The following is a 27,976-nucleotide window of genomic DNA, read 5'->3' on the forward strand; positions in this document are numbered from 1 at the left end:
GGCACAGCAGGAAATCAAAAATCTTCTTGTCAGGGACCCACTCTTGACCATTCTCATCTTCAACATTTTGTCCCCTATAGCACTTCTATCTCTTTCCATGTCACACCATTCTCAAACACCCTTAGTGGTCTCTGGATTAATCGCTGTGCTAGATTTTAGGAATCGTGTCTCTTTCCCCTCAGGTGAACATGCAAAAACACAGAATAGCAAAGAATTACTCACCTTATAGACACTTATACTGATTATAACATCAGAAACCACTGTTAGGAATCTAACTACATCAGTTAATCATCACAAAACAGGGAAGAATCAGTATGATATATGAAATTGACCAAATTATCTCTGCATCAAGATATCCAATGGTGGCCAGTTTTTCACATTGCTCATTTTGCCTCACCAGTGCACATTTACTCTATGTTTACAATTAGCCACCAACTGTCAAGTCAGAACTTGAACCAGCACATTCTTCTTCCATCAGTGTTTTGAGAGACAGTTCCCTATAAGTTGACTTTATAGAATTAATGGTGGAGCTCTTGTTTCTGTATTAGTGTGTTGTTTGACAGAGAGAGAGACAGAAGGGGAGGCTGACAAAGAGGCTTCCAGGTCATTAAAGGGGAGCTTGCATTATCAAAAACCCAGTGACCGGGGGTCTGGTCTTCAGTCAGGTTACAACACATTCTGATTGGGTATTAACATAGCTGTGGTACATGCGATGTGCAGTATGTGCTAATGTGTCTCACTGAGACAAGGGCTGTAAGGTTTACACAATGTTTGCACTGGTGAGAAATTCCTAATCACTTGTTGCTAAATGTGTTTGTGTGTGTCAGCTCAAGAAGTAACAACTGTGTTGCCCTTGTTGTCTTTTTAACATCCAGAGTGCTCCATACAAGCAATGTTCTCGAGCACAGGGGACTTCAACTTTTAAGATGGTTGCTGTTCCAACAAAAGTAAATTAAAGCTGCACAACTGAGTGGCGAAAGAAAGACTTGACAGCTTTCCATTCAACTGGATGTTGTTGAAAAGAGCTCAGTGTCCATGAAAATTAAACCAGTGACAAGTCGTCCGAGCAGGTCTTGCATTTGATATGTGTTTATTCAATGACATTCAATTAAATTTATTATAAAGGATTTTCATGGGCAAAATAAAGAGGATACAACAGGCTACTCTCTGGGAAACCTGTAATTTTAAAGTGCATGAGTGTTTTATTGTTATAAGGTGGTAGGTAAGGTAAGGTAGGTACCCTAAATCCTGTTGTTACGATTAAAAGTTAAATCACTGAAACCATGTACGAGTGTCAGGACTGCCTTTACTTTCAGAACAGTTTATTTAGATAATTTCCATAACATTCCTGGCTGCGACCAAAGTACAACAAGCTCCTGTCGACAAGTTCACATCAGCCTTTTTTTATGTGCAGCAGCAACAAAGTGTTTTCATTGATAGCCCAGCTTAAAAAATCAGCAGTGGTCCAGCAAATGTGACCAAGAGCGGAGGCTTGAATCTGTTAGATTTAAGTAAAACTGCAAGTGTTAGTTGAAGACTTCAAGAGGACTTAAAAGTCATGTGGTTCGTTTGTTGGTGGGACTGCTAATCTCCATGACCTAATCTTTATGGCAGGGGAGACCCAACTTTTATGAAGTCACTGATGGCCGTACTGCGTCTTTGTGGAGGATAAATGTTTCTCTGGAGAGAACATTTGTTTTCACCCACAGGAGCTGTAACAGTTTATAGAAATTTTTATGTGTGAACAGAAAGTAAGCTCGAATTTCCATGATGATAAGGTAGTAAAGCACATACTTTGTAGTCTTACTTAATCACATAAAGGACAGGTTAAAAGAGGACTGTATGTGTCTTGAACAACATAATTAACATGCAAAATGAAATAACATGTTTCAAAGCATCTGGTATCTTTCCAGCAAATTCAGACTGTGTTGGATTGTGTTGAAATTTCATTAAATACCTACTTTATAGTTAATTCACATACTAAAATACCAAAACCAATCCACACTCTTGAAATGCAGTGCAATCCATGTTTTTAGGAGTTGGTCTGAGAACTCAACTCCTACTCTGTCTGGACTACAAGGATGAGGTGGGAGGTTAAAGGAATGAGGGAGAAGAGGGGATTATCAAATGTGTGTGTGATAAGAATCAGAGAAATTTTGTTTTAAAAGAAAATGCAAATTAGTTATTTATGAAAAAGGCAGAGAGAAAGTTGACAGGGAAGGTAGTGGTCAGTCTCAGCTGTGCAGCATGTGATGGCTGAATGTGACAGCTGTTCTCTAACTGGGACACTCACACACACACACACACACACACACACACACACACACACACACACACACTGTGCACAGGCACACTGGGCCTGGGACTCCAAGGCATCTTAGGAAATACAATGGACCCTGTTGTCTGAAGAGAGCGAGCTGTGAGAGAAAACTTGTGAATAGGAGAGAGAGAGAAGGAGCAGAGAGAAACATGGACGTGATACGACAGGCTGTGACGGAGTGAAAAAAGTGTGCAACAGCAATTTGTAGCTAAAGCAGAGTAATAGTAGCGAGGGGAGGAGTAATCGGTGGATACTCAGTGCATATCCTCTTTGTATCCATGTAATCTGCAACATGTCGTCTCTTCACTCCCCCCCCCCCCCCCCCCCCCCCCAGTCCCATGTGATGGCTTTCAACATGTCCACAAAGACTCACATTGCTACAGTGTTGGGATGGGGCAGGGGGACGCCATGAGATGGGAACTATCTCTGAGCTTGTATTAGGGTGATTGCGTGTTTATTTATATGTAATCTGTTGTGCTTCAAGAAATCTTCAACTTGAACAAGTCATGTTCTCTTCCTCCTCTGTGTCCGTTTTCTATTTCTCTCTCACTCTTCCATTTACATATCCATCCTCTTGGTAGGACTTTGGGGGGTAAGACATGGCAGCAGACCAAGCCTCGGAATAAAAGCTCTGTTAGTATCTTGGCTGACATTGTGGTGGACACACACACACACACACACACACACACACACCCACCCCTGGCAGGTTTTACAACTCCTTGTATATTGCTAGGTCTGGTTTTGGCAGGTAAGCTCAAGGACTCTTTGAAAGCCTATTTAATAGAAAAGGCGTAGCGTACACACACACACACACACACACACACACACTCCACAAAACCCTATTCCTCCTGTTGTCTAAGACTTGTTTTGTATTCAGCTCAGCTGATGAGGGAAGGTGAGCAGCCAGACTGGAGTACTTCGCAGTTTTAGATGATTGGGGAGGAGCAGTGTTTCCCGTAGGATGGGGTTGTTGCAGCAGAGGTGAAGAGCATGCGTGCAAAGAGATTTTTTTTGGCATGCCCGCAAAGCATGCCAAAAATTCATTATCAAGTAAGCGCAAAGTTTATCGTTTATATGCTTTGCTCACAGGTGTGTGAGTTGACCTGGATATGAAGCGTCTGTAGGGCAAAATTATATAAAGTTAGTTTCTAAAGAGATAAGACTGAGCTGTCTCCTCTCCTCTCCTCTCCTCTCCTCTCCTCTTAGTGGCAGTGATATTTCAGCAGCCGCTGTTAGGTGCATATGGGGGAAACTCTAGGTGAGGGGTGGCAGGGGTTCATATGTCTCCATACATCTTCCTAACACCACTGCAGCTCTGCCCATGTATCCAATAACGGCCCGGGAGGGGATAGAGAAAGAGTGTGTAGAGACAACATCAGATTCCTATGTATACACAAAGACACACAGCACAAGAACACAAACATCAACAGACAACAAGGCATTTCCCTTCTTCATCAAGCACTATCAGTGCAGCAGTGTTGACCAAGTGGAGATGCTGATCACAGATGAGCAGGGAGGAAGTGGCTGGAATGTTCAAAGACACATGCTTGAGATGACACAGGACAATAGACTGTGGTTTCCTTTGAATTACTTTTATTGGAATTTAGATAGAATTGCAATTTTACCCCTTTGTTTCTCCATCAATCTATTGTGGTTGGTTGATCATTACTGGGTGCATCATGGCATTGCAAAGTGCTTTGTTCTTATCTCCAGACAGTATGAAATATGAATACCATTAACTGACATAAAGCGACAATCAATACTGCTCATTAGTAATCAGCACTTGAAAGATTTTCTGCCTTTTGCAGATGTGTTTTTTGTCATTTAGGAAATTCATTTATTTTCCTGAATCCATCTAGTGGAATTTAAGATAGCAGAGTTAGCGTTGTGCCACGGATTTCTCCACATTTCAAAGTTCAGTTAAAGGAGCTATTTGTAAGTTTTGCCTTTGTTACGTAGCCAATATTAGCATTAACAGGTGTTTACTTACCAATAGCGACTAACTCTTAACTCTAGCTGCCAATCTGCCCTGAGGACATAGCGCTGTTCAGAGGACGTATTAGAACCTCTTGTCTTGTAAACGCAACAATGACCAAAGCTCTTGTCAAGCAACAATCACCACCGCCTGCTACCAGAGAGAAACCACGTTCAGCAGCAGAGAAAACTGACAAATAGCCCCTTGAAAGTGATACTTTAAATCTAAAGAGGTTGGCGGGTGGGGTGGTGTCTTTTTTCACCTTTTCAAAACCAAAAACGAGCAAAAGAATAAGAAATGTATTTAACAGTGGGGGGTTAAATACAGTTGGTGGCTTAGTGATTGGTTAATTGTCTTGAATTATCGTTCACCTGATGTATGTTGTCTTTTTACTGTGTAACAGTGAACACAAGTGTTTTGTGAACGATGCCACCTGTTTCCCTTGACTTGAACTGTGTGCTTGTGGTTTTGTATGTGTGTGTGTGTGTGTGTGTATGAGAGAGAGAGAGAGAGTATTTACATAGTGTTGCAGGAAGTGCATTTTTGTTTTTGAGTGAGTTTGTGTGTGTATGTGTGTGTGTAATTGTATGTCAGCGTGTTTGAAGCTTCCTTATCTAAAAGCAGAGGTGGGTCAGGGTCATGTCCAGTTCAGCCCTCTCTATGCCTCTTCCTGCTCCCACACGCACACACACACGCAGGCATGCACACACGCACACACACACACACACACACACACACACACACACACACACACACACACACACACACAGAGCTGATATAGCCAGTACATCCTCTGCCAAAAAGGGAAAGATAAAGATGAGAGGGAGTAATGGTAAAATAATAAGCTGGGCTCTTTTTACAGCTCTACACCTACAATAGAAGCATTAGAGGTGTAAATAACCGGCAATTTGATTAAAAATACCTAACAGACATCAGTTGAAACCAATTAAAGTGAATGAAAAGGGCAAAAAATGCTTGAACAACAGATGTCTTTGGAGAAATGACATAAAGACTGAATGTGTGAGTTCCTCAGGCCAAGGGCTTCAAAGGCTAAAGGCTCAAACACCTTTGGTTTTCATCTTTTGCCTCCTGACAGCCTGTGCATAAACTATAAAGACATGCACTGTATAGTTTGAAGAAATATTCTACATTGGCTGCATTAGTTTTTAAAGATTTTAAAAAACTTTCTGTTGTGCAGGATTTCCAGCATTTTTTTTATATTACTGCTGTCAGGAGAACCTAATAAAAAACTTTAACCTTCAAGGAAAAAGAGAAGACGTGGTATTTCAACAAAGGTCATATATTAAATGGCTGACAGTAGTCATCTACTATCTTAACTGATCACAGAGGAGGAGATGCTGTCAGAATCTGTCAGACTCAGCTCAGTGCTTGACACTGATTGATCGATCACTTCATGATAATTGATCAAAGCAGCGCAGTAATTACTGGGCCGATGGTGGAGGAAGGACACATGTAGGCGAAATATAGCTTTTCTGTCGGTGGATGTTGCAGGAAGAAGTACTTGGGTTAAAGTTACATTGAGATTTGATCTGGAGCACAGGTCCACACATCTGCCTTTGACCCTTTTTCTTACATGTACGTCATATTGTAGATGTATAGACAGTGACAGGACAGTCAGACAGAGGGTACACAGTAAATCAAAGACGGTCTGGGAGACCCTTTGTAAATTTTTGTAATTGCACATACAATGAATAAACACTAATTCTGTCTACATATCTGTGACCAGAGCAATTATTATATAGGGCCTACAGCATTTCACATAAATAAGATGCATGTTCTATGTGTACGTGTGTGTGAGAGAGAGGGACTGAGAGAGGTGAGTTTGTTTTTATGGCTTTAAAGGAGTGGGTAAGTAGACACAGAGCTTTATCAAGCAGTGTTGTTGCATTGTGAAAGATGGGCGTAAGCTTGAGACCTGCACACACACACATGCTGATACAGCTACACACATAAGCAACACATGCACACAAAGCCACACACCCTTTTACATTCCCTGCACCACCAAGGGGAGTGTGTCCGTGTGTAGGCGTATCTAATATCTCAGAGTACCCAGTGCTCGCCTCTGTGTAAAAGTGTGTGAGATATAAGGTTTCTGCATAACAGGTGGGATAGACTTTGCGTCATCTGTGTTTGGGTCAAGTATCACGTTTTCTCCCTCATGTCTGTCATTAAACCCTCCAGCCCTCCCTGTCACATACTCCCTGAGTAAGGTCAGATACAGTCGGCTGATCTCCTTTTATATACAAAACATTAAACGCAAACCACTGCACAATTTTATACATTTAAAAGAGCACTGTTGCGTTGTAATTTCACTTTTTACTTTCCTTAAAAATCGAAACCAAAACTGCCCCATTCCTGTAACTGAAGATCAAATAACAAATGGGAGTAATTTTCCCACAGAGCCTGAGGACCAAGGCAAATCTCTGTCATGTCATCATGTTACAGGTGTTGAAGCTGAGGAGCAGACAAACTTAAAGGTCCCCAGGCCTTCATATCATTGCTCTCAGATGTAAACAACACAAATTGACCATATGCTTATAAAACAGCTGTTGCTGTCTCCATAATTTCCATTTCCTTGTTCATGTTATAATTCACTTCTTAATTATATAAAAAGTCTTTTCTCATTGCTGTCAGCATGAGTAATATGAGCTTAATGAGCTTTGATTCAAGTGAATCGACATCACAGTATATTAAGAGATGATACCTCTTTATTTGTAACAGTTTCCTCTGTGTTTTTCTTCCTGTTTGTCTCCAGTCATGGCTGAGGATGTACGGTTACCTGCCCCAGGCCAACAGACAGATGTCCACCATGCGATCAGCTCAGATCCTGTCCAACGCCATCAGCGATATGCAGCGGTTCTATGGCCTAGAAGTCACCGGACACATGGACCCTCAAACTATCAGGTCGGCAGCGGTTAGCTAGGATATTTTTGTATTTTTGATATTCTTGATTTACACCCACTCAGCCCCCAAAACACTTTGAGTCCCAAACTTTATCTAAATTTTCAGTTTCAAGTTTTGCAAAGCCCTGTAATGTTTTTAGTTGGATGGTTTGGCCTAGAATTTGTAGATATAGGCTTTTAACCAGGATTGGTCAAATCGTCAGTTGTATAAAAAGATTTGTAAAGTTCTCCTTTTCCCTTAGAAACTGAACACGTTCTCCCCTTTTGCTTGAGAGGAACTGCTCAGTAGCCTGGCTGTACTCTGCAGCTCACAGATACACAGACTACTAAATTAAACAACAAAAACGTACACAGACATCAAGAGGAGAGAGCAGGGGTTACAACATCACACTCCCCTTCATCTCTTCTCTCAGGGTGTCTTCTTCCTTTCAACACACATGCACATGCCTTCTTGCCTGTCGCTGACTCCTTTCAACTCCTTTAGCGCCATGAGGAGACCCCGCTGCGGTGTACCTGACAAGTTTGGAGGCCAGATCAAAACTAACGTGCGGCGGAAACGCTACGCCCTCACTGGACATAAATGGAACAAGAGCCACCTCACATACAGGTATCAAAAAGACGTTCTGTTTGTAAAGAAAATCTAATCTGCCACAAACGTATCTTAAATGCGCCTTTCTTTTTCGCTGATTTTGTTGGATCAAGAATACATTTACCACCATAGACGCCTCATACTATGCACCAGACTAGATACACGTGCTTGACACTTTGACACCTGAAATTGCTAACAGCATTAAAATGAAAAACATCTTTAATATAAATCGACAGATGGGTATGTCTTACTTAAAGATGATGTGGGACACTTCCCCTTGTAAGATTTCTTTTCTTTGTTTCCACAGCATCCAGAACTACACTCCCAAGATTGGAGAGTATAACTCCTATGAGGCCATCCGGCGGGCCTTTAAAGTCTGGGAGAGGGTCACCCCACTGACCTTTGACGAAATCCCCTACCAGGAGATCAAATATGGACGCCGCAAGGAGCCAGACATCATGATCTTCTTTGCTTCAGGTTTTCATGGAGACAGCTCTCCTTTTGATGGAGAAGGGGGCTTCCTCGCTCATGCCTACTTCCCTGGACCTGGAATGGGAGGGGACACGCACTTTGATTCCGACGAACCGTGGACCATAGGAAACCAGAACATTCAAGGTAAATGGGGACAGTGGTGATTTTCCTTAAGTACAAGTCAATGCCACAGAGAAAAAAACATTTAAAAACCTGAACAAGAACAGGAATGAAAAGTTCTCAGTGAACAACTTCCTGGGAGATGTTTTCAGGACTTACACTGTGGCTTCAGGTGGGTGGATGTTTTGCTGCACTGCAAAGTTGAGTTGGTGCGGAGTGCTGTATGTCTGTGTTTGTGTGTGTGCAGCCACACACACGGAAAGCTTGTTGTGTTATGAAGCTTCTTCTTGTGATGCGATGGAGTCATTTGCTTAACCTTGAAAGGGAAAGGGAGCATTTAGGAGTCATTAGGTCCTTTAGCTGATGAGCAGTTTGCAGCACTAAAGTCATGTCATGTTGTGTAGGTTGTAATGGATCTATATGATAGATTGCAAACAGTTGTCCCCATCACTTTTCCCCGCACATAACTAGAGTTGGCATGGTTCAGCTCTGCTTCTCCATTTACCTCTTCAGAAGTTCAAAGTCAAATCACACAGTATTTGCCCCAACTGCACCTCCTTACAGGTCTCCGATTTACCTCCTCCCCTACCATCATAATTCTGACAACTTACACTAATCACTGAACTCCATGCATCATGGTCTGTACAGTCTGTGCCAGACACACACAGACACTCACACTCAAGATATTTGTATTTCTGTGACGATTACAGTTTGCTAAAATGGTTGCCTAAATCTAATCTCACTTAAACCCAAATAAAACTCCGAGCACCAATTCCTAGCACTAAACTAATCCTATGTAAGAAGACACCTTCAATCTTAAGAGAAGTTCCTCTTCTTTCTGTGCACCCATTCACCCTGTTGAGCAGAAAGGGATTTTTCTTCTTTTTTTTTTTTGCGACAATGGGTTTTCCTGCCCTGTTATCTACATACACACACCAGACACAGACAGCTAAGCTTTGTTTGTGTGTGTGTGTGTGTGTGTGTGTGTGTGTGTGTGTGTGTGTGTGTGTGTGTATCTGTGTGATCAGCTCTGAGTGGGATGTGTTGCAGGACAGATCACAGGGGCAGTAGAATCCCACAGTAAGTGGGAGTGTGCTCTACTCAGGAAGATCTGTAGACTGGGCTCTTTGTTGCTCCACGCTACTTACACAGCTTAAAAGCAAAGTACAACTAAATTACAATCCTGTCTGACTTTAGTTAGACACATGTCTAGTTAGTCCAGCTTTTCACACATGTAGTCTTCATTTAGCTCTGGCATTTTTACTGCCTTGCATTAGTCTTGAAATGTGGCCCCCACCCTTTGCCAAATTTGAAGTTTTCCAACAAAATTTGTATCTAAACAGCAACAGTCTTTTGGTTGATTAAGTTAATTCTTTAAGTCAATTGTTTAAGTCGGGTAATACGTTAATGTAACGTTACGTTACGTTTTGGGTTGACAGACTGTGGAAAATCCTCCTCTAGCAGGACACATGGCTTGGAGACCACTTGTCCTTGGAGGACATAAAATCCATTTATAAACAGCTTATTAACATTATAACTGCAGACTTGATGGATTGCAGAACCCTTTATTAATGATTTATTAACATTTATAATTGCAGGTGACTGACCAACTTCTGCTAATGGCTCAACAGACATTGAGAAACCCATTACCCTTTATTCATGCTACACTAACATTTTTACATGCAGACATGATGACTTATTAGAAAGTGCCCCTATGTACTTATTAATGGTTTACCAACATTTATAACTGCATTATTACTGAATATAAACACGCACCTATGCTTTTACCAAAACATCTGATTTAAACAGGGCACACTGATGCAAAAGAGTCTTTCCTGAAACAACAGAGTGAGAAGTAAAAATATAGTTTTGTACTCAGATAAATTATCTTTAACAGGCCCATAAATCAGCTCAGGCCATAATAACACTTATGATTTCTACTGCTGTAGAAAATCGTGACATGCATTTTTTAGTTTTACTAATTTGTGACATCTCATAGACTAAATGATAAATGAATGAAAAATAACCGCCTTATTGCTTCACAATTAAAACTATCATTAGTTGCTGCCCTAATAGTATTTTCAAATGAAATATTGATATTTTGCCTTTCTTCGATGCTGACTCAGAGTGCAAACAAAATCTCACAGAAGAAAGAAGTGAGACTTGAAGAGCCATGTTCAAACCTTATCCGCATCTTCCCTGCTGAAGTGTCCTGGAGCATGAAGCAGAGTCAGCCCTGACCTTTGACCTCCTTTTGGTCAAACAAAAACAGACTTAAGCTTAGCGATCAATAGTTACACATGAAAAATTCATATGACAGCATGTGACGGTAAGGCACAAATCTGTTTCCCCTTTGCAGTTGAAGTGTTTTTTTTCCCCTTTCCCTGAACTCAGTTTCTTTAGTTAGCGAATAACAATTTTATTAGGCTAGAAAATTTTTCAGTGTAAATCTTGTGACACACAGTGTGATTAATCAGCCTTTCTGCAACAGATGCTATAACAAAAACAGCTTTTAGACTTAAACCAAACAACTTACTTATATGCACACTCAAACACACCTTACACAAATGACACCCTGAAGACCAGGAGTGGTAAAAAGGTCCGAAAGCCTTTGTGGTCCGATGAGAATAATGTGAGTAAGTTACTGGCAAAAGGCAGAGCTGACTTGGAGAGTGCACTCCGGTTGTCAGGGTGCTGCTTTGTGTTGCACGGGGAGTTCCCTCAGCTGCTGATGAATAAGGTGTGAGACAAGCTAAACAAGTGAAATAGGACTGAAAATGACTGAATGTGTGTGTAGGGTGGTCAGTATTAGATGTGTTGGCTGAACTTCTAAATATGCTGAGATGTTTGAAGTTTACTCAAGCTTTTCTCTGTCAGACTAAATGGTTGTCGCGGTTACCTCACAAAGGCCTCTTTATCTGCTCTCAGTGCTCTCTCTCTCTCTCTTTATTCATCCTCAGCTATCTGGAGCGCTCTATCTTGCCCTCTGCTGTTTTCTCTCCTTGAGTGTTAGCCACAGCTTAGCATGCCATGAGGACACTCATGTGACTCTGAAATTATAGATGGTGGGGGAGATGAACTGTGTGAATCCCTTTGTGAGTGTGTGTTGCTAAAAGGAAATTAGGAGATGCACAAGGACAGGCATCCAGAGCATCACCCCATTCCCTTGCATGCTCATCACTGACATCACCAGGTCCCATTCCCCCCAACGGCATGATGTCACTGGCACAGATTTGACCAATCAGCGCAGAGGATTGAGCCAGACAAAATGGCTTATGAGTTCAAAGATCACAGAGAGCAGGTCTCAAGCAACAAAGAGGGATTGACTGGGGGGAAGTACCCGACTGTGTGCTGGCTGCACTTCAGACACGACCATATAGGAATATGTTGGTCAAGTCGAAAGCAGGTTTTCTGTGGTTTTACTTTTCAAAAAAAAAAACATCAGTAAGAGGTCTTTTGTGTGCAGAGGAAGTTGATGCAATGGTCAGTGGGGCACAGCTGTGTCGTGGCCTTGTCAGTGTGTAGTTTTTGCACTGGCCGTGGACAACAGCATCCCTTGACTGGTTAGAAATGTTAGAAATGTATGCTGATTCATATCAGCAATCATTAGCATGCCTTTAGTGATTCATGTGTCAGATCTGTGGAGAGAACAATGAACAGGCATTCTCAAATATTAACTACATGGATATAAACACACTGAGCACTTTACTAGGAACACCTAGTACTCATGCTTTTTCATGCAATTATCCAAACAGCTAATCATGTGGCAGAGCAATGCATTAAGTCATGCATCACATTAAACATCATATGAGAAAAAAATGTGATCTCAGTGACTTTGACTGTGGCATGTTTGCTGCTGCCTGACAGGCAGTGTTTGAGTGTTTCTGAAACTGCTGATATGGGATTTTCACACACAACAGTCTCTAGAGTTTTTACCCAGCAGCTCTGTGTTGATGAGAACGGCCAGACTTGAACCACTGAAAGAAAGGCTACGGTAACTCAGATAACCACTCTTTACAACTGAGCAGAAAAAAAAAAAAAAAACAGCTCAGCATAAACAACACGTCCAGCCTTGAGGTGGATGGACTGCAACAGCAGAAGACCACATCAGGTTCCACTCCAAGAACAGAAATCTGAGGCTGCAGTGGGCACAGTCTCACAAAAATTGGACAGTTAAAGACTCCAAAATGTAGCCTGGTCTGATGCATCAGGATTTCTGCTGAGGCAGCGGATGGTCGGGTCGGAATTTAGTGTCAACAGCATGAATCCATTGTCCCAACCTGTCTTGTGTCGACAGTCCAGGCTGCTGGTGGTGGTGTAAAGATGTGAGGAATGTTTTCTTGGCACACTTTGGGCCCTTAGGGAGGCCTTATAGTTATAGAATGAGGGACTTTCCTCTTTATGTGGCCTGCAGCATATGGATTCCTATGTGTTTTTCATAAGACACAGATGTATGAATGCGGAGGGACATTCTCTCTTTTTCCTTCTGTAAAAACTCAGATAACTCACTCTAGCTTTCTTTCCTCCCTAACTTCCTAACTTGTTTCTATGCTCCATCATTTCCACACAGGTAATGACCTCTTCCTGGTCGCGGTGCACGAGCTGGGTCACGCCCTGGGTTTAGAGCACTCCAACAACCCACTGGCCATCATGGCTCCTTTTTACCAATGGATGGAGACTGAGAACTTCGAGCTGCCTGACGATGACCGGCGCGGCATACAACAGATCTATGGTAGGACGTATATTGGATGACTGTCCTGGTGTCCAGTGTATATGAACTGGTGATTTGCACTTTCTGTAATATTGAAAAGTAGTTTTTATGCCTTTCTCCTACAACAAAGAAGTTTCTTTTCATTTCATTTTAAAACCCTAACCCAGTAGGTTGCCTTCATTCATTTGGGAATCCATTATTCAGCTGTAAATTCATCAGCATTTCAGAAATATTAAAGGCAAGGCAAGTTTATTTATGGAGCACCATTCAGACAGAAAGCAATTCAAAGTACTTTACAGAGGCATGGAAATACATTCAAAATAGAACATTAAGAAGACATTAAGATAGCATTTAAAAACAATAAAAACAAACAAACAAACAAACAAGAAAGTGAGAGTTTCTATTCCAAAAATAAGCAGTTTTGACTTTTACTGTTATAACTTAGGTTTATTCCCATTTTTAATTTCATTGTAACTGCATTTTTTTATTAATTTGAATTATGTACTTTTAAAGTTGATGCTGAAAAAAGATGACTGAAAAAAGTCAGTCATCCGTTCCTACATCTTGTCGTCCAGCATAATGTGTTAAAATAGATTTAACCCTTGATGTTCGTCTTTCCCTTCAGGTCAGCCAGACAGCGGCCCCACCCAGGCGCTGCCCACAGTGACACCCCGTCGCCCAGAACCGAGACCACCCCAAACACCTCCTCGTCACCCTGACCGCCCCAGGACCACCGACAGACCAGATCACTACGGACCCAATATCTGTGAAGGGAACTTTGACACGGTTGCTATGCTCCGAGGAGAGATGTTTGTTTTCAAGGTAAAGGGTTTTGAGGTTTGGGGACATGGGGGCTTTTTAACTGCTAACTTTATCTTGATCTGAAGTAATGAGCGTAAAACATGAAAAGAATTATGTTTACCATCACAGCGGTTTATTGTTTGTCCTTCAGTTGGCTTCCAGCAGAGGAGCTGCTGTGACAAGTTAACTGTGTCAATAAATTAGTTGTTATTTTCTGCAGAATCAGTTGGAGACAAATGGCGTGTGCACGGCCAACAAGAGGTCTGTTTTCAATCAGGTCCTTGTGGATTGTAAACCAACAGGGCCAGTGTTTTTTATGAGAGCGAACACTGTTAAAGGGGTGGGGTGTTCTCAGGTGTTTGCCTTAAAGAGCCTCTGGACCCACACTAAACATTCATAAGGGCTGAAGCAGCAGTGAGCCATCAGGAAGAGTTTTACCTTTAAGAAATATGTCTCAGGAATCCTTAATTTTGCTGTTGGCTGCAGTCGATGAAAGCTGGCTTTTATTATTCATTTAATGTTTAAGTTGTTATGATATTATGCAGCCCAGCCCTTATACATCTGATGTGTTTTCACCAGTCATGGAAGTAGCTGTTCCTGGTCAGCGTTGATGATGCAAGAAATGTACGTGATCATCGCCAGTTCATTTAACTGAAATTTAAACAGAAAATAGGGCAGAATTTCCTCCATTGTATTTTATCCTATTCAGGATGACTTCAGTGACAATCTATACATAGAGCAGCTCTATAAAGATAAGTAATGATGTGCTTCAGTGGGAGAGGTCAGAGGAGGTGTCCAGTGTTGGCAATGCTGAATACTGAAGAGGTTCACAGATATCAGAGAGAGCCGGACAGAGAACACCCAGGCCTTATTGTGAAGGAGCTTGAGATTCACTTCCTGCTGTTTTAATTGTCATATACTTTAGATTAGAGGCAGTGCATTCCAGTGCAGTTGCAAACTTGTGCTCTGGCTAATGTTGACAAAATGTTGTCATGATATCAGAAATATTAACATTTGACAGTGAACTGCAGCAGTAGGGAGTCAAACAAGTGAAGATATGCAACAGCGTTAACTGTCAACCACACTTTGAACTGCTGCATGCCTGTATCAAGGATGAAATGCAACACCATTTAGTTTTTTCTGTAAATCTGATTATGAATATTTAGACATTAAACCAAACATCACTGGTTCAAAGGTATACTGTGTGACAGAGCACTGCCCCCTGTCCCTCCTAACACACAGAGATCAGTCTATGAATATCTCCTATCTTGGTCTGTAAGTGTGTCTGACACTGACCAGTAGTTATATGACTTGGCATCCAGCTGCCTGGACATGTGCTGCACATGGTCAGACAGTTATATCTGTGCTCTTAGATTTCATCTCTGCCAGTAATGTCTATGTTCTTGGGTTTCAACCACAGTCATGAAGCTAGTCTGGACAGCATTAATAAGCATCCAGAATTAACTTTTTCCCTGCCTAGCAGTGGTTCTTAAACTAATACCAATGATCTGATCAGAGTGAATGCAGACCAAAAGCAATTAATATGCCTTAAGTGATCCGATCAGTTTTGTGAATATAATTCTGTTATCATGCACATTAGGAACAGCCACTTACTAAGTGTTAGATAAGATGTATCATCTGTTGCAGGTTTGTGGTTTTGCTATGAAATTATCATTTATTTATCTGCCACTTGCAGCTGAACCTGAAAGTTAATTTCAAGATCCCAATGTTTAAACATTTACTGCTCTGTTTATTCATTTTTCAGCCACGCTAGCAGGGGTGCTCCACGGATTGTCCACTAGTTTGGTCTCTAATAGTTGTTGAACTACTAGAATAGATTGACATCCGATTTTGTAGAGGCATATCAGAATTAATCCTAGTAACTTTGGTGATCCCCTGACTTCTCCTCCGCTGTGACAATCTGTTTTTTTTTTTGTTTTTTTTAGTGAAATGTCCCAACAACTATTGGACAGATCTCCCTGAAGTTTGGTTCAGAGTCTCATCCCGACTCAGGATTAATTTGTCCAATACTTTGGTTTATGATCAAATACCTGCAAAACTAATGACATTCCCCCCAGCCTCAGCCATACTTTGTGTTCAGTGCCAATTAGCAATTGTTAGCATGCTATCATGCTAATTTAAAATGGTGAACATAGTTAACATTATACCTGCTAAACTGGCATTAGCTTTTAGTTCGAAGCACCTCTTTGCCTCACACAGCTGCTAGCATTGGTAGCGTTGATCTGATCCGAGGCTTTGTAAACACCATTTATAGAGGAGAGAGAGACAGAACAATGGCTGGAAATGCTGCAGCTTTGTGTCCTTTCTTGTGTCTTCTTTCACTTCTTGAGAGATGTGTGTCAGAGAGAACACAGATTGATAAGTGACTCAGTTCTGATATGATTGTCTCAAAATTTGATCATCTAGCAGTGACTGTTTCATTGTCATTCAGTGCTTAGCTTGGGATAATCTCCCAACATGCTGTACAAAGTCCCTGTACCAGTTTGGAAGTGATGCCTCCACTGTTCAGAAACTGTAGTTACCGTGCTAATGATAGACATTATTCATAGGCAAAGTTGGTTACTTTATCTTCTGTATGCGTGGGAGTAAACTGTAGCACATCAGAACCACTCTGTCTTTTCCACAGAGTCCTGTCCATTAAAAGAAGAAAGGGGCTATCATGGTGGAGAGAAATGGCTCTTTTCTTTTATTCACTTCTTATATTTATTCTCAGCAGAGAGCTGGATATGCAGACAGGCAGCAGAGCACACTGAGCCGCTCTCAGTATTGAACCTCCCTCACTGAGGTCTGGTCTGTTCTGCTGAGGACTAATATGGTCAATTCAGTCTTAATCTGGTCAACGCAAGGAGCCTGTCAGACCACACAGATCGAAGAGCAGGCAGCCCGTTCGGTCCGGCCCTGTTGACGTTTCTCTCGGCTCTCGCCAGCCCATCTCCATCTCTGTTCCATTCCATACCGTGCCGCGCCGTGCTGTCTGCCAGTGTGTCCTACGTGAAGGACGAAACGAGGTGTGCTTGCCAGAAAGAAGCAGCACTGAGCATTTTACCGTTACATTATCCAGGACAAGCAGGGCTACTGACTCACCACTTATGAATGAGTCTGAGGGCTTCTGGTGTAAATCTGCCTGCTGGCCTGTGTGCACAGCATATACAGATATTAATGTTCACAAGCAGAAGTTTCTCTCTGTGGTTAGGTTAAAATATGCTACTGTGATGCTGATTTGACATTGAAATCCCTCTAACAGGTCTTTATAGTCATTTGCAGCAGGCTGTAATCAACAGAGAGAGAGGGGTATGGGGACATGATAAAGCCAGCAGAGCGAAGACTGACTATTATTAGCCTGCTACTGTTCCGCTATTGTTAGTTTATTGTACGTTCTGGTCTAGTTATCCTGCAGAGCCCAGTTTGCTCAGCATAATGACCAACAAGCATTACAACAGTCTTAAAGGTCCCCAGTTTTACACTTGTCCTGTGTTTTATTTGAAGTTTTGAACCATATGAAGATATATTTGTTGGTTTTAAGAACCAAAAACCATATGAATGTACTCTTATAGCTCCTCTCTGTAGTAATATAGAACCTAGACCTGCTTTATAATGAAAACATCTACTTCATACACAATGTGACGTTTAAAAATTATTTTCCTACAGCAGCACAGGAATGTTTTTTAAAGTGAGATGTGTTTAACCGACAATAAGAAATGACACACTCAAACACGCTCGTCCATTTTGTCTCCTCAGGGCCGTTGGTTCTGGCGGGTGCGTAGGAACAGGGTTCTGGATAACTACCCCATGCCCATCGGTCACTTCTGGAGGGGTCTGCCTGGAGACATAGACGCTGCCTATGAAAGACACGACGGCAGGTTCGTCTTCTTTAAAGGTAAGCAGCAAATACTCACGACCACACTGATGGATGCACGAGCCTAAGCACACAACTCTGAAACAGGATATGACGACGTCCCCACTCAGACTGACAGTATCCTACAGTCATAAACAAAATTGCACTGCTGATAATCTTCTTCATAAGTGCCTTGCAGCCTAGTGGAGACAGTCAAATGATCTGATTGATTATTTGTTATTTATCAGTCATTACTGTAAGAACAAGAGCAGAGAATTGCTGCTGGTCAGTGCCTGTACTTGTGTCGTATTATTTCACATTACGTAAGTGTAAGGTTTAGATGGAGGTAAGCCCTTACAAACAGGATGGAAGCCAGCAGGATTGAGGTGTAAGGTGTGGCGGAGGAAAGAACAGCATCAGACAGGGCTTTTTTTTTTTTTTTTCTTCCAGATCTCTGAGTTTTTATTTTTACTTGTGCCAGAAAAGGTTTCAAAGAGGTTACAAAAACATGGTGTAGATCTTACAAGCATGTATGGGCCTGGTGGACAGCGATACAGCTTTTCCACTGCAGACAACCGGATACCCTCTCTCTCTCTCTCTCTCTCTCTCTCTCTCTCTCTGACACTCAGTGCTGCTTTCTCACCTGGTATATGTGCCAGTTCAATTCTACACTGCAGGACACATGACCACTCCCACTACATTCAGCAAATATATTTACAATTTAACATTATAAGTATTTGCATACACACCATGTACATGACTAATGCCTAACACAGGATAAATGAAATACATAACCATCTCAAGAAATACTGAACAAAAGCCCAAACCAAACCAAAACCCTCTTCCCCCCTCCCCTCTCTCCTCTCTGACCACTTGGTTCAGCCTAACAAGGTAACTGGCATCAGCTGAAGCCCCGAAGCTGCAGTCTCATGTGTGCGCTCCATAAAAACACGCCCCAGGAAGTAGAACCCCAAAGAGAGAGTGGTTAGTGGGGTTCAGACAATTAAAGCACAACATAAGAAAATTTAAATTCCTGTATCAGTTTGTCCAACTTTACACAGTCAGTGTGTGTGTGTGTGTGTGTGTGTGTGTGTGTGTGTTTCATCTCAGTAAAGGGGATGATTCCCAGCTCCCTCCCAATAACACAAACAGAAACCTTCAGTTATCTAAACTAAATTCCTTATTTCAGTTAGATAAATTATAAGATATTTATAAATTATACAAGCTCAGTTTTTCATGAGTGTTTGTTGTTATTACAATATGATGGCGTGAGACTTTCAGAGGATCATCAAACCTCTGTGCTCCTCTTCCCTTTCCAGCGAACTGCAATGTCTCCACTCTCCAATTTCTTTTATGACATGAACGTACCATCCACTGGTAACCACTTCTGCTTATTGTTGCTGTAAAAACAGGCCTGGCTCTGTTCTGAATAATATTTTTCTGGTATTATTAGCTGTCACTTTGAGAGCAAAATAGTAAAACAGATTGTGGAGACTTTTTCATCTCGTGCAGATAATGTTTAAGATATACATTACAAACCCCCACTTCTTCAAGAAGGCAGCAGTACATAATGTATTCTACATGCAGAGCATAAATCTCCTCCAGCACAGCTCATTATTTATACTGCGAGTCCCTGAGAGCAGCTTGTGTTTTACAATGGTGGATAAAGTTGTTGAACGAAAAAAGAAAGAACGCAGCCTTTAATGCAGCTCGAACTGGGGGAGCCACAGGGTTTTGGGGCAGCTGTTGATGATGAGGAGGATGATGTCATTGGCAGATCTCTCAGTATGACACTTGGCTGCTTGCCATTAGCAAAGAAAGAACAAGAGGCAGGAAGAGGAGGGTAAGAAAAAAGGAAACCTGGGAGCGCAAGAGAAAGGGTCAACCTGTTACCTAGACATTTAAATGGACCAATCAGGATCAACAACAGTTTGACTTCCTGATAACAAATCTTAATCTGCATTTTTTTTTTGTCCTAAAGCTCATGAATCACGACCAAAGTTCTGCACATCTTGCCAAGTGGAGGTTTTTTTTTTTCTCGAGGGATGCTTCTGTAGCTTACTTGTGTGATTTGGTTGTGTTTGATACATTTCTCATCAGTCAGCAGTAATGGCAGCGAACAACAAAACCCACAACTATCATAGAAATGATTGTCATCACTCCCCACTCCCTGCTGTGGTGAGCTCAGTGTTTCCTTATGGCAAGTGATGAGGCCAGAGTGTATGTTGGCTGACTCAGCTGTTGGCCCCAAATTTATTTTCAGGTGAAAAATATTGTAAATGTAGTAATTATCAATAACCAATAATGACTGTGTGAATTGTTTTTCTGTTATTTATTTTTTTATTATTAAGTCCAACGATATAAGTCGTTTTTGCATTTCATTTGCACTGAAAAAAATATGAAAATGATGATGATGGGATTTTTGTTGGGTCTTGTACCAAAAAAGCATGTTCTCTTATGTTTTGAGAATATGATTTATAGGCTGATGGTCTCTCTGTAACAGGGATTTGGATAATATTTCAATTAGTAGTTAAGCCCTAATAATTACATAATATAAACAGAGGCAGTGTAGTGTATGATATCAGATTCATTATACGTATACAGAAAATAACAGCGAGGATAACAGGCACAGTTGTTGTGAAGTATAGTCACCTGAGTTCACCTGAGCTGGTGACGTCAGCCAGCACACTGTTGTACCCGCTTAGAGAGTACTGTGTCATTTTCTTCAAGTTGCACTCATTGAATGACTCTTTATTGAGAAGGGACAATGGTGAATGTATTTAATAGAAATAAATGGGAAGGTGTAGTCCAGACTTGGGAAGTAAGAGAAACTCTCAGTGCAGTAACATTCAAAACTGTATTCATCCAGCTCTCTTACACAGCTGTTGTATTACCCAGAGGTTTCACAGCTGTTTTCATCCTAAAAAAAAACCTAACTGTGACAGAAACCACACTGTTTATCCCTGTAGAAAAACAACAGTTACATAGCAGGAAGCAATCGAATCTTTCGGTCACTGAAACACTCGGGCTCAGCCGTGGAAAGTCATGGAATAAGTCATGGGATTTTGCATCAGGGCCGTGCACCGCAGGCACCCTGGGAAGCATTGCGTCAACCTCTTGTTCTCTCCAGATGCTGAGTGGAGAGCTTTCATTTTAAACGAGGCGCAAGGGGCTAGAGGTGGGTGGATGGGTGGATGGATGGTTGGGGGGGTGGGTTACTAGAGAGGGAGAGGCAGATTGAAGCCAAGAGGAGAGATGTGATGGTGCCAGGAGAAACAGAGTACCCCTGTCTGACACGGTGAAAATAATAAAACCTTCCCTTCAGCGAGAAATCTGCTTCAGCCTGACATGAGACAAGCCGCTCCTAATGGATAATTACAAGCCAAACCCAAACTCCAGTCAATGGTGTTGTACTCGGTTTTGCTGTGTTTTTGATTGCCTGCCAACAAATCATTATTACATTCATATAATTTACAAGTGTGTGTAAATGCGGGATTGGTTTCTCGTATTGTTTCGTATTTTCTTTTTATTCCTCATTCAATTTCAATTATTCAACATATTCTGCGCCAGCAAATTAAAAGTGTCTGTGCCTGTCAGAGTGTGTATGTCGTATATGTGTGTGTGGACTCAAATAAGTGTACATGTTAACATTCTCCTCTCCTCTCCTCTCCTCTCCTCTCCTCTCCTCAGGAAACAGATTCTGGCTTTTCAGGGAGGCTAACCTGGAGCCTGGCTATCCACAGGAGCTGACTGATTATGGTCAAGAAATTCCCTACGACCGAATAGACACAGCCATCTGGTGGGAGCCATCCGGCTTCACTTACTTCTTTCAAGGAGACTGGTAACTACAACTACAGCCTTTTAATTCATGTATTGAGTTCTGATTTTAGATTCAAACAATCTTCTCATGTATTTCTACAAATTTACTGTATATCTTCTATTTTATTGTAGTGCTGAAGTTTGAAATGATTATGTGTAAAGAGTTTAAAGTTTTATTTCTGTCCACCAGGAGGTTACTGTCTTTTAATTCCATATGTAGAATGAAATTACGTAATGATTTATGTTATCAATTTAATTACAGCATGGCTCTATAAGTATTACAGTAAGTTATACAAGAGGGAGAGAAGCATCTGCATTTGTGCAGCTCTTTATTAATAAAGTTAGAAAGTTCTGTGGACGATACAAAACATATTGAACCCCCTTTACTGTGCTGCAGAAAAGAAATAACACAAGAGGAGCTTCTTTATGAAAATACTCACAGGAAAGTAAATACACTGGAGGTTGCTTCAGGTTTTCTAGTGCATTTACACTCAACAGCTTTGAATGTTCTTTGGAAGCTCTACTGTTATATATACACACTGTGTACTCTAGGCCTTCACCACGCTCTGGTTTAGACAGCAGATAAACAGTAACAACCATCTTCTCTCCGCTGCTTTCTGCAGGTACTGGCGTTTCAACGAGCAGTCGCGCTCAGCTGACAGAGGATACCCGAAACCAATCAGCGTGTGGGGATCGTCGGTGCCCTCTGCTCCCAAGGGGGCCTTCCTCAGCGATGATGGAGGTGAGCTAAGACAAGAAGAGTGCTTTCTGGGAGTGTGCGTGTGTGAAAAAGGACAAGGAGGGGCTGGGGCAGACTGAAACAAAGAATTAGGGCGTGGTCACGCAATCATCATGAGAGAGGGGATGGTGTGTTTATCTGTGTGTGTGTATGTGTGTGTGTGTGTGTGTGTGTGTTGGGAAGTGAATTTGAGCCTGCATGTGTTGTGCTTTTCACTTTGCTGTGCTAAGTTAGAGTGGAATTACCCAGCAGTTGGTTGGCTTAGTTAAAGTATGGAGACTGTTTCCAGCTGCCCTTTCATGCCACCAGTGGAGACTCCAGGTCAGCGCCGCTCTAACTGTTTCCCCCTGCTCCCAGTCTTTATGCTAAGCTAAGATAACCAGCTGCTGGATCCAGATTAAGCCATTACAACCAAAGGCGCCTTCTAGAAAAGCATTCCAAAGCATTGTTTATTGATTTTTTTTTTTTAAATGTTAATGAACACCAGGGTTAATGTAATGATTTACAAGAACCCCTCATAAAGGCGTTGCATCAGGTGAATAGTTACCTCTGGCTAGCGGTGACACTGGCTTTTACCTGCCAAAATCTCCTCCTCTTCCCCCTCCTCCTCCGACATGTCTCCCACCACGGCTAGCCAGTTAGCAGCTTAGAAGGTCGAAGTCTGTGTCTCAATCTTCTAAGTTGTTGTCATTGTTGTTTTCATCCAAGTAACTGCTGTACTGCTGCGATATCACTCCCCTCACTCAGGTTGTCATCCATTGTCTGAACCGCGACTTTAAAAATTTGTTTGCAGGCTAAAGAAAAACAAATGCAATACATTTCCCCTAATGCATTACACATTTCTGACATGAATTTGAGAAAATCACAGTGCATTTCATCGTTCATGTGTCTTAAAGATGACGACATCATGTAAAATGTGCGTAAGTCTTATCCTGATCTAGTCTATAGGGATAAACACGTGTGCGTTGCATCTGGTCTTAATGGCACAAATCTGAGGGTGGTATCAATCTCCTCTAACGTTTGGGAAAATGGGAAAGCAGCTTAAATGTTGAACTGTTCATTTAAATTGTCTGTCTTCACATGGTTGTGTTTGCTTACATCTGCTCTGCTTCTTTCTCCAGCTTACACCTTCTTCTACAAGGGTTCTAAATACTGGAAGTTTGACAACCACCGCATGAAGAGCGAGCCTGGCTACCCCAAGTCCATCCTGAGAGACTTCATGGGCTGCAGTGTGGACCTGGACCCGGACAGAGACACGGACACAGACTCGGGACCCAAATTCCCAGATGTGAACCGTCCACCGTTCAACCCAGATGCCGGACGTGACGCCGACAAGGGCAAAGACAATGACGGAACGGATCGAGGCGGGACAGACAAGGACACGGGAAAAGGATCAGATGACAAAGATGACGACTACCGCGAGGGTCGCGAGGAAGACACCAACGAGGTGGACGTGGTGCTGAAGGTGGACGACAGCGAGGAGCGGACCATGAACATCCTGATGGTAACCATCCCGCTGGTCCTGGTGCTGTGCATCCTGGGACTGATCTACGCCATCATCAACACGCTGCAGAGCAAAGGGGCGCCGCGGCTGCTGGTGCACTGCAAGCGCTCGCTGCAGGACTGGGTGTGACCCTTGACATTAGGAGACGCTGAACTTTGAACTTAAATTGGACTTTAGACACCCGCCTCCTCTAATCCCCCTCCCCCCACGAGTGATCCATCTGTCTCAAGTCTCTGTGCTCAGTGGCTTCTGCAATTCTTAGTACATGTGGTAGTAGATCCATGCAAATACTGTACTGATAAAACACACACACACACACTAAAAGCAAGCATAAATCATGTCTGACACACACACACACACTCACACACATCCACACACCATCCTAACCTCCTCTTGTCTCCCATGGTGCTCTACAATGCGTTGACTGTAGTCTATTTATATGAGAGAAGTTTGCACATTGTATTTTTTTTTCTCGTTGTTTTGTTTTGGTTCATTTTGTGTGACTTTATGTTGTTATTATTATTATTTCTAAACCAGGAAGGCCGCTCTATTCTCTCTGCCGGGTTTGGACCGCCCTCCTCCTTCCCCTAATCTCAGTAGGGGCTTTTTCCTCGCCGATAGCTCGACATCTGCTTATGCTATCACAGTTGCCACAAAATGAAAGACATGCAAAGGGTCAGAACGGATTTATAAATGAACCGCTTACACAAGTAGGGTTTAGTAGAGTACCTTCCTCCTTTCATCATCCTCTTCTTCACCTTGTTCTGTCTCCTCCCTTCTCTCTGCAGCACAGTTTGTCATGGGCTGAGGGACGAGTTAGAGAGAAACAGGGTTTGATCATATCAGATATTTCACGGTAGCTGACAGTACGAGGTGTTTGGAGGCCTAGTGTGAGCCCTTTTGACTCTGTCTGATGATGGTTGGAAGGTCAAGATCTGAAGGTTGGAGCTCTGTTGTTCATACAGGCACCGTTTTGGTTATACAGTAAAAGATAAGTCCAATTTAGTACAACTAACCCTGTTATTTTTGAGGTTTTGGCCATTGATTTTGATGGGTATAATAACACTGCACTCACCAAGTTAATTGCAGAGATCTGGGAATGTGGGAATCTGAGGATACTGCTAAAAAGAAATCAGTCACAACTCCGAGGTTAGCCCAATTTATCTGGCAGAGTAAATGAGGAACGGGCAGTAAAATGTTTGTTACAAACATAAATCAGTCTACAGACCGGGTTCCACTTTGTTCAAGGCTTCACTTTGATCTGCACTACTCGCCATAGTTGTGCACCCACAGTTTCAGGTGTAGAGCGAGGATGACATCCAAATTAAAAGAAAGGAAAAAGGGGTTAAAGGAATAATTCAACAGATTTCTTTAGCTTTGAACAAAGCCAGACTTCATCTAACTCTCAGTGAAAAAGCAAACAAAATGTTGAATTACTTCTTTTAAATTTAGCCGATTGTCTGACTGATCGTGTTTGTTGCCTCGTCAGGCTTTGTTGCCGCCATTCTGCTGTGTTCACAGATATCTGCAATCATTTTAAATATGATAAACAGATAGAAATGATAGCTAAAACTACAAAAATAAAACTCACAGCTGTGACACACTAGAATTATCCTTTAAATTCATGCCGCTACCACCTTGTTTTCCTTCTTTATCCTGTGCCCACACAGTTAGATAATAGGTCCAATACCTTCTTTCTTTCCATACTTGGAAACCATTTAAAGACCTATTTGGCTGAAACGGTAAACAGACTTTAAAGGGGACTGTTTCCTTTAACGCTCATTTATGTGGCTAATTCTCAGAGAGCCTCTGTTTTTCTGTCAACAATAAGAGCTTTTATTTGTGCTACAGAGGAGACAGACTAATGGTTAATTTAAAAAAAAGTCAGCTCACTGTGAAATAGCACAGGAGAGGTAGCATTCATTGCATCTGTGTGTGTGAGAAACAAAGCAAAGCTGTGGCCTTTAACTTCAGCATAGGATGTAACCCAAGAAATGCAGCGCAGCATTCGCAGGGAGCAACTACACTGCAATGCAGTTCATAACAAGACTTTTTTTTTACTGCTAGTGTTTTTTTCTTTGTTTTTTTTAAAGGACAATTTTGTTATGAAGATAGCGAAACTGTGAAGCACCAGGGTGGGATCGGGCTCATGTGAACGCAGACTAATCCTCTTCATTAAAAAACAGCAGGTGTGTGCAAATGCTGTTAACCCCTGTGACCCCTAAACTAAACCTTGAACTCCCAGAATCAAAACACTCCCCGCTCCCGTTTCATCTCACAACACCAGAGACAGGATGGAGGAGGAGTGCGTGCACAGAAAAATGTCCATCTTAACTTCTCATAATGACTAGCCAAGGATTAAAGGGGCCATGCCATGAAGCTACTTCAATCACAAATCATTGCCAACCATTTTCAAATGCTTGCCGTGGAGTTTTACATTGTTGTATGTATGTTTTCTACCATTGGTGGCCGTTGGTTTCCATTCATTTGAACAGAGTATGAAAATCAGTTATCACACTGTTTAACCACAAAAATAACTTAAGTAACTTTGACGGACTTGATGTTCACTTTGATGGATTATACAACTCAAACAAGTTTTAAATTTGATTTTTATACTGTAAAGACATGAATGGAAACCACCGGTTGCCATGGAAACATACATAAACAAAACAGCATGTTTTGCTAAATGGTTGGTGTAAAATGATTACTACATTTTTCAATAGCAGTAAATGGGCTTAAACATTGAAAATCAATTATTTAAAATCTTTTTTTTTGTGTGTGTCAGGTGGCTTTACCCACATACTTGTGGAATGACCCTATCTGAAGATTTCATAAAATTCTAGCAGTAATTGAAAACAAAACATTTTTCTCATCCTTGTTTTTTTTTTTTTTTTTTTTTATAAAAATAAGGTTTTGAGTTTAAAAAGCAGGCTGAGGTGAGCGAGAGTGTGGGGGTGGAAGACTTGGGAGTGTGACTTGAAATATGAATCGGAGGAAGGCTTATCTGAGGTAGCATGAAGTAAGCTGCCACTCTTGACCAGAGGGGTCTCAGCTCGCCCAGCTCAGGTTACACAGATGTGGACGGGGAGGGCGAGGAGAGACCCAATTTCCTGCAGCTGAGACAAGGAAAGACGGAAGGGGGCGGGAGGCTGACCTCCTCTCTGCCTAAGCTTGCAAAGTTTGGATCTCAGGAATAAGGAGGGGTGGGAAGGGGGGGGGGGGGGGGGGGGGGGGGGGGGGGGTTTTGATGGCTCCCACTGGCAACAGCCCATGTGACCCAAATTCTCCTGCTAGCTCAACAACAGTGCCGGCCAAAGAGGAAACTTAAGCTTACAGTAGGTGACAGACCTTTTGTGGGAATGCTCACTGTAAGTGCTTCGCTTGTGGTTGTGTATCTGCCCCGTTACATGTTTGAACCTTGTAAAATACACAGTCCCACGCATGGGATGCTTCGGCCTTGGTAGCACTACTTTTAGGTGTGTTTTGTACGCTGTTTGAAAGCTCTAAGTCTCCTGATTGTGTCTGTGTATATCACTGCAGCAGTTGTTGGCACAGAATTGGTTTTTTTGGTTGTAAAATTTAAAGACTTACCTTTCAAAATAGACCAAGATTATGACTGTAATCAAAAAGATTGAAGAGCAGTGACCTTTTTATTTTGGGTATATTATTTTCAAAATGGGGGCGTCAGGTAACAGGTTAACATCAACATATAGATTCCATCTTTTATTCTGAAGCAGTAGCAGTTCATCTGTCTTCCCTTTGTATGTTGACAGACTGAGCAGACACGTAACCCTGATGTTCTCCAGCGAGGTGAAAACAGGTTGAGGTGAGACACACAGAGTTTAAGTTAACAGGACACTGTAGTGAAAAGAAAGGGGGAAAAAAAAAAAGGAAGAGCATAATCAGCCATCACCAGAAGTCTGGAGATTGATCCAGTGGCCAGTCGATAGCGGTTGCCAGGAAACGGTGTCCTGTGTCCATCGCTCACCTCCTCATCGTCAAGGCTGCGGGGGGTGGGGGGGTTGGCGGACGCAGCTAATCAGTGTTAAAAGCACACCCCCCCACCCCACCCCCCACCCTCGTCTCCTCCTGTCCTGCTCTTCCACTGGTCCCACAGACGCATCAGTGAGTTCTTAGACAGCCGAGC

At 42.1% G+C, this 27,976-nt stretch overlaps 1 protein-coding gene across 1 annotated transcript in view; it reads left to right on the plus strand.

The window, feature by feature from the left end:
- mmp15b (matrix metallopeptidase 15b) overlaps positions 1–26,726 on the plus strand; it is a 28,201-nt gene extending 1,475 nt beyond the window's left edge. The window contains exons 2-10 of the mRNA XM_056375490.1: positions 7,072–7,220; positions 7,704–7,826; positions 8,116–8,423; positions 12,970–13,131; positions 13,736–13,932; positions 17,671–17,809; positions 21,458–21,608; positions 22,210–22,328; positions 23,447–26,726. Of these exons, the coding sequence (XP_056231465.1) occupies positions 7,072–7,220; positions 7,704–7,826; positions 8,116–8,423; positions 12,970–13,131; positions 13,736–13,932; positions 17,671–17,809; positions 21,458–21,608; positions 22,210–22,328; positions 23,447–23,958 (1,860 nt within the window). The 3' untranslated portion in view covers positions 23,959–26,726. The remainder of the gene's footprint in view (positions 1–7,071; positions 7,221–7,703; positions 7,827–8,115; positions 8,424–12,969; positions 13,132–13,735; positions 13,933–17,670; positions 17,810–21,457; positions 21,609–22,209; positions 22,329–23,446) is intronic.
- The last annotated feature ends 1,250 nt before the right edge of the window (positions 26,727–27,976 follow it).

The sequence above is a fragment of the Seriola aureovittata genome, chromosome 1, assembly GCF_021018895.1.
Source record: "Seriola aureovittata isolate HTS-2021-v1 ecotype China chromosome 1, ASM2101889v1, whole genome shotgun sequence".
Lineage (NCBI taxonomy): Eukaryota > Metazoa > Chordata > Actinopteri > Carangiformes > Carangidae > Seriola > Seriola aureovittata.